A 16,126-nucleotide genomic window follows, 5' to 3' on the forward strand; every position below is an offset into this window, starting at 1 on the left:
GGTCATGGGGAAGCTGATAAAGGCCATCCTACGCGTGTACAGGGCCTCCGTGACCTGTCTAATGCAGCGATGGGTGGCATGGTGAGACAGAGGGCAAATTTCAACCATGGAGGTCCGAAAGGAACCGGATGCGTAGAAAGACAGTGCCACAGTGACGTTGACCTCGACCGACACTGATGTCCTGATGGCAGGCTGCATATGTGGCCTGATGAGCTCACATATTTCATTGATCACCACCTTTTGGAAGCATAGTCTACGAAAGCAGGTGTGCTCGGACACGTCGAGGTAAGACCTCTTTTCCTTGTACATGCAGGGTGTATATGGTCTGGCACTCCTCCTCATTCTTGCACGTTTTAAATTGGGGACATAATGATGTGCATCACACATTGAGCCATCTGCACTCTGCAGCATCTGTATATTAATTGATGCAGGCTGAGAAATAGCTGGCCCCATTGCAATGAAAGTATAGTAGCGATTGATCAGAAGGAATAATTTCCTCACTAAAATACACCTAGAGTAAACCCCCAATAGTCCAGAGTCTGAAAATATGTCTGTTGAGATGGTCACTTCACCTGAGAAGAACTCCAGAGTCAATCCAAACTCCCCCGAAGTTGAAGCAGCTTTTTGAATGAAGCGACCTGCGATTTTAAAAATGGCAGCCACATCGCTGGCTTTAGTTCAGAACAGTTCCACTTTTTATGGGCGTTTTTTTGGGTGAGCGATATTGTGGGCGATATGTGTGCGAGGCGATCAAAGTGACAGTGGGCGATCTCATGGGCGTTAGTTTCGGCAAATGTGATCTTTACGACAAAAAAAGCGGGCAGGTGGTATTATTGAATCTCGGCGTTAATTCCGTGCAGAAACTAACGCTGGGCGATATTATGGGCATTGAATTCGCCCATTCTGATGATGCTGCCCAAAAAAAGTGGGCGGGCGGTATTATTTTTTTCCCAGCGTTACGCACATGCGGAAAGTAACGCTCGGTGATAAGTGTCCGAAAAATGCCCGTCAGTTTCCATTTTGTAGCTAAATGAGCGATAAATGGGCGTTATACGTCATTTCAGTGGTAAAATGGACGTTAAGTGGGCGTTAAACATGCAAAGAAAGTAGAAAATCTAGCCCCATGTCTTTATAAAATTGATGCCTGTTCTTGAGGAAAATGACTAACTAACTCCAGGTAAAACTTCCAATAACAGATTAATACTTAAACATTCAAAATTGGTGCTTTATTTTCTGTCAGGTTGGAAAATAGCCGGAGCAGACACCTTACAGTGGGCTAATTGGGAATTGTCACTACAGTACCACAAAGCTATTTTTTTTCAAAGAAGAACCAATAAATAAATATAACTGCCTGTTCAAAGATATCACCCTCGGGAACTCCAACTCATTGTGCCATGGAGTGATAAGAAATGTTCTGGCCTCTTGTGCATCTCCGACTTCCTTTGTCCCACCATTGACGGTCTTCATCCGCCTAGGCCGTAAGCTCCATAATTCTCTCCCTAAACCTCTCCGCCTCTCTCCTCCTTTCAGACACTCCTCAAAACTTACCTCTTTGACCAAGCTTTTCATCACCTGAGGGAATGTCTCCTTCTTTGCTCGCCGTGAAGCATCATGGGACGTGTCACCACGTTAAAGCTGCTCTATAAATGCAAGTTGATCGTGTTTGTGCCTACTATTCCATGCACAACAATCACCACCTGCATTTATACAGTGCTGTTCACATAGTAAAACATCCCAAGACCGTTAACAAAAGCAAAAGCAGATTCCGTTAAGTGGTAGAAGAAGAGTTAGAGGAAGCAACTGAATTGATGATCAAAGAAATAGGTATTAAACAGGCGTTTAAAGGAGGGAAGAGAGGTTGCAAATCAGATATTCAAAGGGCCTAACACCTATTCCGGCATGGGTTTGTCCTTACCCAATATGGCGAATAGGGCACTTCCGGCTGGAAAAGTGCACATGCTTCCTTCCCTCAAGATTGGCGGCTTAGTAATCCAAGTAGCACTCTAAAACTGGACATTGCCTGCACCAATTATTCAGCCATTATGTCTGTGCTAGCTTTTTTCTACAGCAATCCAAATCTAATTCTACTGCACCAGGCTCTCCGAATCGTCCTTTATCTTTCTCTGCTTCAAATATTTATCCAATTTTCTCTTAAAAGGAGCAGTGGTCTCTATCTCAACCATGTAAAACATTCCATTTTCCAAACAATTCTCTGTGTAAAGAACCTCCTCCTAACTCCAACTCTCTTAGTGCTAATTTTAAATTGATGACCCCATCACCAACTCTTCAATCAGAGGAAACAGTCTTTTCGTATACACTTCACTTTCATAATTTTAAAAACCTCGATTAATCTCCACTTAGCCTTCTTTGCTCCAGTGGAAATAGTCCCAGTATCTCGAGTCTCTCCTCATAAATATAGTTTCGCATTCCTGGCATTATGCCAGTGAATCTACGTGTTCTCTTTAGTTTTTCTAAAATGGGGTGGCCAAAAACACGTACAGTTCTCTAATTGCAGCCTACCTAAAATTTTGGATGACGGCATCATTACTTCTTTACTTTTGTTCTCTATGCCCCTATTTATAAAATCCAAGATTCGATTAACCTATTTTATGGCTTTATCTACCTGCACTCACATTTTCGGGGAATTATACACTTCCACCCCTAGAGTACTCTGTTTCTCCACACCCTTTAGCATCTTTCCAATAAGTATTATACTTCCATTTCTTCTTTTTTCCCCCTGAGGTGAAAAATAAGAGTTAACGCTGTTTTAATGCCTCAGCCTATGGCCTTTATTTTAATAGTCGAAACAATTAGATCAACAGCAAATCTTTATTTTCATAATCTTATCACAATGTGTCATGTATCTGCCCTTGAACAAAGTATACTCTTACTCACGCAAACTCTTTTCTTTCATAATACTCTGCCATTAATGTTAGGCTCTGTGGTCATACACAGTGTTTTAAATGTCAACACAACAGCATGGATCATTAAAGAGAGACTAAGCTGCATCCTGGGGAGGCTTTGGATTTAACAAGTCACAGCAGGTTTGGGGCATTGCATTGCTAATACTGTAATTAACTTCAGGAACTCTCACAACTAAATCCATCAACCGGGAAGAACAATTTGGCCCATATGAAGTGCAAATCCGAGATTTAATTAGCATGCTGCACAACAGTCTGTGAGCCCAATTCACAACCTTTAACCTTTCTCTGTCAAGGGTAAGCCATATTGTTCCAGTTTCAGATTGTGAAATGATATACTCATTCCATTGCTGTATATCATTAATTTGCAATATACATTTAGGAACTGCTTGCAACTTAAAAAATTGGCCCACATGAATTATTTTTCTAAGTCTCGGTTACTTATCCTGCATTTAATTATTGTTTGCAATAGTTTTCTTTTAACTTCAGAAAATATCTAAGGCTTGGAAATGACATTGCATGACACCATTGAATCAACATGCAAAGCATTCTTATCAGGTTTCTTTACTAGTATTTTAACAGAGCTTTCCATAAAGATAGTGGGCAGTGTCGACTTTAGACTTCACTCTATACTCTGGGGCGATTTTGATGTCTGCTGTTTATTGGGCGGGCTCTGTTCTTCTGATGGTGTCGGCGGGAGGTCCAATCCAGTTTAATATACATGGCGAGGTGCCAGGGCTGAACCAGCCCTAACAAGCAGCTAGCTCGTCGATTGGACGGGCATGAGAAATCAGGTGCATCTTCCGTGGAGCTGAGCCGGACGTATCTATTTGAAAAAGGATGAAGGCAACGGTGGGAGGTTGGCCGGGGGGAAACATAAAGGATTTGGTAGAGGACAGGAAGATTTTTGCGGGGCCGGGAGGAGTATTCAATAGCAAAGCCATTTCTTGAGGATTTTGGGAGCAACCTGGAGCAGTCACTTTATGAACCATTGGTTCAGCCGCTCAGCCTTGGGTGGAGGGTACCTAGTGGGATATCTAAATTTCAGCAGCACCCTAAATGTACCTTAGGACCATATTTAAACATTTCAATGAGGCTGGTGCCTGCTTTGGGTAAAAGTGCTGGCCGTCTATTTCGATGTCTGCTCAAAAATTGAGTCGGCTAGGCTTTGGGTGGTAAGTGTTTTTTTTAATTGTCTGCCTACTTCACTGTTCACATCGCAAAATGGGACTGTAAACAGGCGAGGATTTCCCCCACTGTTGGATGGACAGATAACTCACGTTCAAGCCTCTTTTGTTCCTGTTTGGGGACATTTTCCCTCAGCCCTTGAGAGCAAGCACCACTTTTCAGTCAGCATGTATCCCAAGGGAAGTTTCTAAGTAGAAAATCACAGATGAGTCATGTATATGTATCATGCTTCTGCAAGGTATACTTTCACACTTGTTATCCTCCAGTTTTCCTTCCTCTTTAACCTGAAGGCCCCTGCTGGGTATTTCTCCATGGGCACCAGCCACCCTTTGGTACTTTGCTCAAATGGCCATTCTTCACGTTGGGTAAGAAGAAGGTCTGGCTTGACTGTGGTGCCCACTACAATTGAATGACAAGCCTACACTCACTAGTTAGGCTCACACATGAAGAATGATTATGTTGGCAAGTTACCAGAGGGAGGTCGGCACATTTGGAATTATATCCTAGCATAAGTCAGTGCCTTCAAGAGAGGATGGGAGAGAATGGCTTTAAAGAAGCAAAGCTGCTCAGAGCACCACATTGCTTCAGCTACTCCTAAGTGTGATATTAGTAGAAAAAGACAGAGTTATTGCCATCAGGTGAGCAGCACACTGTACAACATCCCGTAGAGCTGTTGACTGGAGTGCAGCATTACAGCAGCGAATAGAATTTTAATTTGATTTATCAAGGTTCCCTTTAACGTTTATTTGGTAATTTGTGGCTTCTAGTCATTGTGCCCCTTTAACAAGGGGGCACTTAGTTTTATTTATTTAATTTAAAATAGTTGTACAACAGACCTCAGCAAATTAACAGGGCAGTGCTTGAAAGAAAACAACTACAGCACAGCTTCAAATTTAGTATGGCCAATGGGAAAAGTTATTCATATTAACACGGCTAGACAATTTGACCAACCCACTAGATAATTCGCATATCAGTATATAATGGCAATAAAAATTATTGTTCACAATTTAAATTCTTTGAGGTTAAAAATAAACCATTTAATTGGAAAAATGTTCACGGTATCAAAACCCAATAAAACTTTATGGTCAAAGTCGAATGAGGAAAGATTGACAACCCTGGGACTGTTCTCTCTTGAAAAGAGAAGATTGAGATGAGATGTTAAAAATAATGAAAGGTTTGGACAATTAGATGCAAATGAGCTTTTCTCTGGGTACAGAATTTAAGTATAAATTACAAATTAAGGACAATAAAAGAAAATAGAAAATGTAGGAGGAACCTCTTTACTAAAAGGGTGGTAAGTCTATGGAACAAAATATCTTATTGGGTTTCAATAAGGAATGACAAAGGTTCTTGGAAAGGTGGGCTAGATCGAGTGAAATGTTTTTCAACAACAACAACTTGTATTTGTAGAGCGTCTTTAATGCAGTAAAAGGTCCCAAAGCGCTTCACAGTAGTATTATAAGACAAACAATTTGCCACCGAGCCATGTAAGGAGAAATTAAGACAGGTGACCAAAAGCTTAAATAGAAACTTAGAAACATAGAAAAGAGGTGCAGGAGTAGACCATTCGGCCCATCGAGCCTGCACCACCATTAAATAAGATCATGGCTGATCATTCACCTAAGTACCCCTTTCCTGCTTTCTCTCCATACCCCTTGATCCCTTTAGCTGTAAGGGCCATATCTAACTCCCCCTTGAATATATCTAATGAACTGACATCAACAACTCTCTGTGATAGGAAATTCCATAGTTTAACAACTCTCTCCTACTCATCTCAGTCCTAAATGGCTTACCCCTTATCCTAAAACTGTGACGCCTGGTTCTGGACTTCCCCAATATCGGGAACATTCTTCCTGCATCTAACCTGTCCAGTTGCGTCAGAATTTTATATGTTTCTATGAGATTCCCGCTCATCCTTCGAAACTCCAGTGAATACAGGCCCAGTCGATCCAGTCTCTCCTCATATGTCAGTCTTGCCATCCCGGGAATCAGTCTGGTGAACCTTCGCTGCACTCCCTCAATAGCAAGACCGTCCTTCCTCAGATTAGGAGACCAAAACTGAACACAATATTCCAGGTGAGATCTCACCAAGGCCCTGCAGTAAAACTTCTCTGCTCCTATACTCAAATCCCCTAGCTATGAAGGCCAACATGCCATTTGCCTTCTTCACCGCCTGCTGTACCTGTATGCCAACTTTCAATGACTGATGTACCATGACACCCAGGTCTCGTTGCACCTCCCCTTTTCCTAATCTGCCGCCATTCAGATAATATTCTGCCTTCGTGTTTTTGCCACCAAAGTGGATAACCTCACATTTATCCACATTATACTGCATCTGCCATGCATTTGCCCACTCACCTAACCTGTCCAAGTCACCCTGCAACTTCCTAGCATCCTCCTCACAGCTCACACTGCCACTCAGCTTTGTGTCACCCAGCATAGTGTCAAAAGCTTGGTCAAAAAGGTAGGTTTTAAGGAGCATCTTAAAGGAGGAAAGGGAGATAGAGAGGTGGAGAGGTTTACGCAGGGAGAGCTTAGGACCTAAGCAACAAAAGATACAGCCACCGATGGTTGAGCGATTATAATCAGGGATGCTCAAGAGGGCAGAATTAGAGGAGCACAGATAAATCGGGGGCTGTGAGGCTGAAGGAGATTACAGAGATCAGGGGGAGCGAGGCCATGGAGGGATTTGAAAACAAAGATGAGAATTTTAAAATTGAGGTGTTGCTTAACTGGGAGCCAATGTAGGTCAGCGAGCACTGGGGTGATGGATGAACGGGACTTGGTGTGAGTTACAACACGGGCAGCCGAGTTTTGGATAATCTCAAGCTTACGTAGGGTAGAATGTGAGAGGCCAGCCAGGAGTGCATTGGAGTAGTCAAGTCTAGAGGTAACAGAGGCTGCTCCTGCTTGCAAGTGTTACGTTATTGTTTCTTATGATAAAATTAGGGGCCGAAATTGTGCCTTTGCGCAGGGCCACTTAGCGTCGGTGGCCGGCGATAAGGGTGCACTAAAGGGTTCTCGCCCGGGCGCTGTGCACAGAGCGCTCCCCCAAGAAATATCCCCGGGGGTCGGTGGGCGAAAGGAGTTTGCGCCGCGCCCCGGCAATGGCATCATCGCCATGCGCGCTGACCGCTTATCGCCCCGCGCCGACCCCTTTGCGCCCTGCGGGGCAAATAGCTCCAGGCGATCGAGGTCTGCATGGGGTGATGCCACTGACAGCTTCTTGGTGCGAGAAGCTATGGCGCCTCGGCCGCCCTTAAAGGGGAAGTGCCGCCGCTGCGACCGCCATCTTTTTTGTGCCGGCCGAGTTTTCAGTCAGCCCGACAATGGCGGTCGCTGGTTCGGCCGGGCCACCAACAGGCAGTCCGGCACAACTGTTGGCCCGGCTGATACCCTCCTTTGCCGGCACTGAAGGTGTTGTTCAGATTGCAGCAGCCCTCCCCTTTAAGAGAAGGGGAGGAATGTTGCGGCATGGCGGCATGACGCGGTGCATTAGCGACACGCTGACATCATCAGCGCCATGCTGATGTGAGTAGCACGCGCTGAGCACCCCAACAGTGCCACAAGAATGCATGGTTACCGCTCGCATGATTTGTTTTCCTAAAAGAGGACAAATCCTCGCCGGCTCCAACATTTCCCACGCCGGCGCAAAACAAACCACTAACTCGAATTATGCGTTGCAAATCCAGCGTGGGCAATTTCGGCCCCAAAGTCTTTTCAATACACACTGAGGCCGGAATCTTACCAGTCCTGCGAGTGCGGGTTTGGAGGCACTGTCAAAATGGCTGTGATTGACAGCAGGGCAGGATCTTGCTCTGAACCCGCCTCCTTGTCAGTTTCCAAAGTGCCGGTTCTGGCTGTGGTTCACAGACCCCATACCAAGCGTCGGGCCAGCCAATTAACATCATTAAGAGGTACTTTAAAGGTATTTTAAAATAATTTTACCAGGTACTTTCCATGTTTCCAAGTTTTTTTACGAGGTTCACCTCCCTCAGGGAACACACCAGGTAAGTGTGTCAGGTTCTCAGTGACTCTCCAGTGACTCGCTTTTGACGAGTTGACAGCTGCAGAAGTGGTATAACTGCTACCATTTCACAGCTGTTCACTTTACAATCTCAGGAGCTGAATGCTTCAGGATTTGGAAGGCACTTTTGAGCTGTATGCAAGTTGCAAGTGTCACCTCCTTGGAGCAACCGCTCTCACCATTGACAGATCACTTGTGTCATCTCATCTTCAGCATCGGTGCCCTTGAAAAAAATCTCTGCTTGGTCCTCAGAATCCAGCCCCAACACCAGCATCACCAGGCACACCAGCATCACCAACAACAACACCAAACTTCTCCGCAATCACCTGATGCTGCACAGGACACACGGCATCAGCACCCAACCACATTGCTGTCCGGGTGGCCAGGGATGGCCTCACCATGGCCAGATTTACTTCACTTGACATTGTATACACTGGCTGCCACATGATGCACCAGGTTGGCACCACCCCACACCAGCATCATAAAGCATCCCTGCAATGCCCAGGCCATTCCTTTCACACTCATCACCATTGCGGAGGGTACCGTTATGGTTTCACCATTCACTACAGCTCACTAAGATACTTCCAAAGGTGCACACAAATCTGTCTAAGAATGCAAAATGTTCAAAATAAAGATTTCAATGTTTGAGAACATATTAGCAGAAACTCGACATGAACATTTGCTAAAAGACCCAAATGCCTACCCTTATGTGTTGATAGTTAGTATGATTGGACAAGGATGTAGGTTAGTGTGAGATGTGGCTAGTGTGATGGGCATGTGATAATGTAGATAGTGAGAGAGGGATGGGTGGAGGTGCAAGGTAAGTTGGTGTGAGTAAGGATACACAGCAGTAGGGTAGGGAAGGCAGAGTGATGGTGAAGGGGGGGTGCAAAATTCACAAGAACCCCCCCAGCGTTTGGGCTCATTCGAAAGGAAATTTAATTTGGGACCACCTACCGAAAAGTTTGGAACCCTAAAGTGCTTATGGAAGAAACTATGAACTTTAATCGAATTTTGGATTTTAAAAGACAAATTCAAGGCTGTCTGCGGGCCTAAAGAACTAGCAGGAGACAACCTGATTAAGAGAGGCTACCTGGGTGTGAAGACTAAGTTAACCTGTCTGGGGAAATGAATATTCGAGAATCCTTCTCCACAAGAGACATTAACATCACAAAATCACCCAGAGATAGCTACCCATCAACATGGGTCTGGAAAACCATTTCAGCATATACATCACAAAGAGGCCCAATCCAGCCTGTATGCGAAAAACTAAGCACAAAAGAACATTGCAATTACCAAACCAATATTTCCATCAGGAAACAGTTTTCGAACATCAACCCACCCGAGACATATCAACTTTTAACGATCCCACCAAATTATCACAAAGAAGAACCAAGCCCGCCAAATTTAAACAAAGAATCCTGAACAGATTTGGCGCCAAGATTAGAACCACTGAAATCGTATAACTGGCCCCTGTTTTCAACAGAGGTTAGGTTGCTAAGTAGCTACAAGGTTGCTTCTACCTCAGATGACACACATTGTCATACAACTGAGACCAAGCTGATGTCATCAAGACAAGGAGAGAAACCAATGCGACAGTTGTAAACTAACTTCTCCAGCCTCGAAGTCCTGAAGTCCTGAAGGAAGGAAGAACATCACCATCGCAGCAGCAACCGACCACAACCAACGTGATATCAACCGAAAACCACCGCGATCGACCAAACTTGAGACAAAACCCCAACGAAAAAAAACGAGGAATCGAAAAGTTTCCACTCTACAATCTAATCCTGACCTACCAACGGGTAAAACATTACCTAAAAGACTGTAGAAACCTATTTCTAACCAAAGAAAATGGGTACTTACCCCATAGATCCAAAACACGCCTTACCGCATCAACGGACTCAACCCAACTGAAGATTGCGCAGCAAGAAGTCTTCTCCGACGTTCAGGGTACAGCAAGCAGACACTACCACATTCAGTGAACTCCGAAACCGCGATCTACTGTTAACTGTCAAAAGGATTGGTAAGCAAAGTCCCTGCATGCCCTGGAGTCTAATCTAGCTAGAATTAGGTATTGGGAGGTGGGAGGTGTAATTTACTGTAACCCCCTTTGAATATGTAGTGTATGGTTCTTTATTAGAGTGATTATAAATTTGACCTTGTACCTTTCCTTCTTTTGTCCCTTATTAGAACGATTGTAAGTTTGGCCTTGTATTCTCTTACTAGAGTAATAAGCTTGTATTTCCTTGGCTGTAACAAAAACAAAGTTTTTTTGCATCAAACCAGTGTCCTTTGCACTTTTGTCATACCCCCCAAATAAATCCAGAGTATAGAACCCAAGGGAATGGGAGCGATTCAAACCGCTCAAGTTGGTCAGAAGGGAACCTGACCCCCTCATAGAGATCACTCCCTTACAATGGGAATGTGATGTTTGGCACAGCAGGATGAGCTTGAATGTGGCTTTGCAGTTACATTTCGTGATCTACTGAAATCATTGAAAGGTTTCTGCCACTGCAGCCTGGTCCTCCTGATAATATCGCTGCTTGTGCCCTCCTGTGCAACGTGCAACCTGGCTGCATTGGAGGCCTGCGGAGGTCTCTTCCACCCAATAGAAGAGAAGATGACCTCCCTGCGTACTGTGATTCCCTTCATAAGCATCTGAAGGGAGTCATGGGAGAGCCTGGGTGCACCTCAATACTGCAGAACACTGACAGCACAACTATCAAAATGAATGTGGCCGTGGTCCCTTTAAGGAAACCAGTTGATGACACGTCATAGAATGACGACATCAGACCCGCTTACTTTTAATTGTCCGGATTACAATTAAAATTGTAACAAGCCCAATCTAGGGAAGATTCTTTTCACAGTGCGGGCTGGAGCCAGGAGCGAGGTCGCTACTCTCCACTGAAGCCGGCCACCTCGAACCCGTCACGGTTGGTGAAATCACGGCCTTTGTGTCAATTAGTGTTGTTTGGGGCATGAGAATTAGGAATTCATTTGAGATTGCTCCCATGAAAAATGCACATGTTAACAGGATTAACCGGCATTTCTTCAAATCAGAGATACCATACTAAACCATTACATGATATTCTACATTACCTTATGTCCTTCCAGACGTCTAGTCTCTCTCCTTGGCACTGTGTCAGCTGTGGAGTTCTTTGATAATTCTTCAGTCTCACCAAATCTATTAGCGCACATTATACGCAAATTGATCTGTAGGTTCTTTTGCAGACATAGCTTCTTTGGTAATGGCATATTAATCGTCTTCTTGTTTGATTCTTTTCTATTCAGCCCATTAGAGATTGTATCACATTCATTGTCATCAGGTTGCTGCAGCTCATTTCTCAAATTTGATGAGGCTGAATCCACATTGAGGATCGCTTCCTTAACAGCAATGCCTGTGGCTGGATTATACTTTGGTGATTGGGTTATAGTATGGTGACTCATCGCATCTGCTGAACTGCTGGTGTAAGTCTGAAGAGAACTCTCATGTAAATATTGTACAGGTTTTGCATGGATTTTGTGTCTGTTGTCATTTTTTGAATGGAAGGAAAAACCTGGGAAATCAGCACCACTTACAGAATTTCTGCTGTCTAATCTATGTTTCATTGAAGTCTTGCTTCTCCAGTTTTGTGAAAACACATTCTCAAAGAGCTCAATGAGAACTCCAACTGGTGGAATCTTGCTTTGATCAATGCTGCATTCAGTGTCTGATCGGGCAGTGTTGCATCTTTGAGTTTCATGTCTGTTGTCTGTATCAGTATGGAAAGTTTCATCAAAAATGAATTGAGGTGCAATCTTTTGTGGCAAACTAGAATTTTCTGAGGTTTGTGATAAGCCCTCAGGCAAACGTAATGCTTCATGAATAGAAGGGCAGCACTCCAATGCAAGTGGCCTGGGGAATTCAAAAACCTCAGGAAAGTTGCCAGGTGTAGTCAGAGTAGCAAGTGCCAATGAATTAGTTTCTACATTCAGTTGATAAGGAGATTGATGGGAATAATTCAATCTCTTTAACCCATGCTCAACTTTTCTAACATTATCAGAAAGTTCTTGTTGGTCAATGTTTCCATTGTCAAAGAACGAACTCAGTGACCTATAACCTGAGTCAATAGAATCCCTGACTGCCTGGTGTTGGCAGTCATCTTTACATTTGACACTGGAAAGTAAATCAAATATATGTAAGCATTTTTGGTTTGTTTGACTCAAACGTGGACTATTCAGCTCTTTGAAGTCAGGCAATCCATTCATTTCATTAAAATCCATTAGATAATTCATCTGTAATGGTCTGTAACAAAGATTGAATTGAGTAAAATAACTATAGATAAATACATATATCACCAAAATGATTTCTACACAGATCAAAGCAACTTTACACCAAATAATATTGTGTTAAAGAATTAATGTTAAGTTCTGTAAATGTAAAATCAGTGTTAAAAATACAAAATTAATAAAGCCAAGATAAGAAACATGGAAAGGTGTGGGGTGTGGGTGTGGTGGTGTATGGTTGGGATAGTACATTGTGCTATAAGGTAATAATATTAGAGGAACATAGGTGTAATGTATTTGCTTCATGGGTTTTTTGCTTAAGAATTCATAGCAACACATTGCTATTAATAACTAGTTAGTTTATTAGCAAAAGGTTTAAGAATCACATTACACATTACCAGTTCACCCACCAGGCTCTCAACCACCTGCCTAATCGTGGATCCCCCGAACCCAACTGGCTGGGGTTTTATTGAGTCTTGTGAACATCACGTGACTGGCTAAGCCACTCACAACTCAACAGCTCTACTACTATTTTAAATCAAGTGCCCCCTGATTAAAGGGGGGGCACTAAAGCTGACAAACTTAAACAAATTAAACTTTAGACATTTGTGGATCAAATTAAAATTTGGTTGCCGGGGGTGATGATGCACTCCAGTCCCTCCAGCGCCCATCTCTCACAGAAGGCCGCAAGCGTACTTGTAGACACCATCGCCAGGGATGTAACCACGGAAGAGAGGCAGGCAATTGGGCTGAACGAACCCCTCGACCGCCCGCTGCCTGGACCAGTTAATAGCCCCTTTAGCCATGCCCAGGAGCAGTCCTACAAGGAGGTCTTTCGACCTGTCCGCTCCCCTCCGCACAGGGTGCCCAAAGATCAGGAGTGTGGAACTGAAGTGCAACCAGACTTTGAGGAGCAGCCCCTTCAAATATTGGAAGAGGGGCTGCAACCTCACGCATTCAACATACACATGGAACACGGACTCCTCCAGATCGCATCAACAGCTGTACAACTACTTTGTTGTAAAGCAATAAATCAAGTGCCCCCTGATTAAAGGGGGATCACACCAAACAGTTTTAAACAAGTGCCCCCTTGTTTTTTTTTTTGAGGACACTAAAAAACACAAATTATACATGTGTCCCCTGGCTAAAAGGCGGGGGGGCGGGGCACTAAAACCCAGCACAATAAACAAATAAACTTTAAACACAAATTAAAATTTGGTTGCCGGGGGTGATGATGCACTCCAGTCCCTCCGGTGCCCACCTCTCACGGAAGGCCGCGAGCGTACCCGTGGACACCGCGTGCTCCATTTCCAGGAATACCCTGGCTCAGATGTAACCGCGGAAGAGAGGCAGGCAGTCGGGCTGAACGACCCCCTCGACCGCCCGCTGCCTGGACTGGTTGATGGCCACCTTGGCCGTGCCCAGGAGCAGTCCTACGAGGAGGCCCTCAGACCTACCCGCTCCCCTCCACACAGGGTGCCCAAAGATCAGGAGCGTGGGACTGAAGTGCAACTAGAATTTGAGGAGCAGCCCCTTCAAATATTGGAAGAGGGGCTGAAACCTCACACCTTCAACATATTTGTGGAACACGGACTCCTCCAGACCACATCAACAGCTCTACAAACCTGTGAACATACTCACAGGTGCATTACAATAGGAAAATATGAAAAGAGAAAAGGGTATTTAATTGAATAAACTGACCCCTTCTGACAAAATACAATTTGCATTGACATGCTCAAGTTACTTAATATCTTGACTTCAACGGTGCCTTCCAGCTCTGTTACCTCGACCACTAAGAAGCATAAACCAACAATGTCATGGGAACAGCATCATCTCCAAGGTACCCCGCCAAATCACACACCATCTGGACATATATCACCATTCCTGCATTGTCTCTGGGTAAGAATCCTGAAATTCCCTGCCAACAATATTGTCGGCGCACCATCACCACAAAGACTGCAACAGTTCAAGGAGAGGGTCACGAACACATTCTCAGGGCAACTGGGCTGGGTAACAAATGTGGTCTTGCCAGTGTCGCCCACCTCCCAAGAATGAATAAAAGGGGGAAACAATAATCACAGGTCAAACTTTTAATGACTCTGTGAAATTTCTCACAGATACTTAAAGATAATTGAGCAAAACTGTAAGATATTCATCTAACATTGCAATCTACCTGACCAGATGCATTCCACAAAAAGCAGGAAAGCAGCCTTTGTGTTCGACAATATATTTGATTGGCCATGCCTGTGCTTCTTCTGATGACCCTTACTGTAGGTAGGTCATGGAATGTCATAGAAACATAGAAACATCGAAAATAGATGCAGGAGTAGGCCATTCGGCCCTTCGAGCCTGCACCGCCATTCAATGAGTTCATGGCTGAACATGCAACTTCAGTACCCCATTCCTGCTTTCTCGCCATGCCCCTTGATCCCCCTAGTAGTAAGGACGACATCTAACTCCTTTTTGAATATATATAGTGAATTGGCCTCAACAACTTTCTGTGGTAGAGAATTCCACAGGTTCACCACTCTCTGTCAACAGCTTTAGGGAAACATTTTTTGGATCAAGTGGTTTGCACTGATGAGATTTCACTTTAATTTGCTGCTTTGCATTAGGAAGTCAAATACATCAACAATTCCAGTAAAGTAAAAAATTGGTTCAAAAATTTTTCAAACAGATAACGGGACAAAGAGAGTGCAGCACGTGCAAGAGGCCAGAGTTGGAGGAGCGCTGATTTCTTGGAGGTTTGTAGGGCTGGAGGAAATTACAAAGATATGAGGACCGAGACCATGGAGGGCTTTGAACACAAGGATGAGAATTTACAAATGGAGTTGTTGCTGGACTAGGGGCCAATGTAGATCAGCGAGCACAGTGATGATGGGTGAGTGGGACTTGTTGCGTGAATACGGGCAGCAAAGTTTTGGATGAACTCAAGTTTATCGAGGGTAGAGAACATGAGGCCAACCAGGAGAGCATTGGAGTAGCTGAGTCTGGAGGTGACAAAAGCATGGATGGGCTGATGCAGGGGCGAAGATGGCGGATTTTGCAGAGGTGGAAGTAGGCGTTTTTTTGTGTTGGGAGAGGATATAGAATCAGAAGCTCAGCTCAATGTCAGATAGCACGCCAATGTTGTAAGTACTCTGGTTCGGCCTGTGACAGTGACAATGGGTGGCAAGGGAAGAGACTTTGTAACGGGGGACAAAGACAATAGCTGCGGTCTTCCCAACATTTAATGGCCGGTAGTGGAGAAAATAGATAAGTGTTTGTATTTGCATTCCGGGATGATCCTGGAATAGTGCCCGATTATGTTTGATGTGATCCAGCCATATCTGGCAAAGAATGGCCAAACCAGTTGTGCGTCAGATTCACACAAGTGTGCGCCCTTTGAACTCGAAGGGAGCGAAGACGGGGGGCCATACTCACGGGAATGGCCAGGGTGGGAGAGAGTAAGGCCTCGAAATTTGGGTCATGTGCAACTCCCGTTAGGGTCCCAGCGGGGGTGCTAATGGGGCGCAAACGACTTTTCACCTGGGTGTGGCACCGCTAACGACTGCCGTTATATTCTGCAGGAGTTTAGCGATATCACCAGCGCCACAGTACCCCATTATTGGCCCGGACCCTAACGTGGGTATCGCCCCCGCGAAGCTGCACCAGACAATGCCAGGGACAGCTTTAGCGGACATGAACTGGGTGGCCGGCCGCTCACAGGACAATGGTTAAAGGG

General features: G+C 44.5%; 1 protein-coding gene across 1 annotated transcript in view; it reads right to left on the bottom strand.

Annotated features, from left to right (window-relative positions):
• The window catches only part of LOC139228738 (cingulin-like protein 1), a 165,625-nt gene extending 154,042 nt beyond the window's left edge, over positions 1-11,583 (bottom strand). The window contains exon 1 of the mRNA XM_070860056.1: positions 11,236-11,583. Within this exon, the coding sequence (XP_070716157.1) occupies positions 11,236-11,583 (348 nt within the window). The remainder of the gene's footprint in view (positions 1-11,235) is intronic.
• Between the last annotated feature and the right edge of the window lie 4,543 nt (positions 11,584-16,126).

The sequence above is a fragment of the Pristiophorus japonicus genome, chromosome 2 (genome assembly GCF_044704955.1).
Source record: "Pristiophorus japonicus isolate sPriJap1 chromosome 2, sPriJap1.hap1, whole genome shotgun sequence".
NCBI classification, from domain to species: domain Eukaryota; kingdom Metazoa; phylum Chordata; class Chondrichthyes; family Pristiophoridae; genus Pristiophorus; species Pristiophorus japonicus.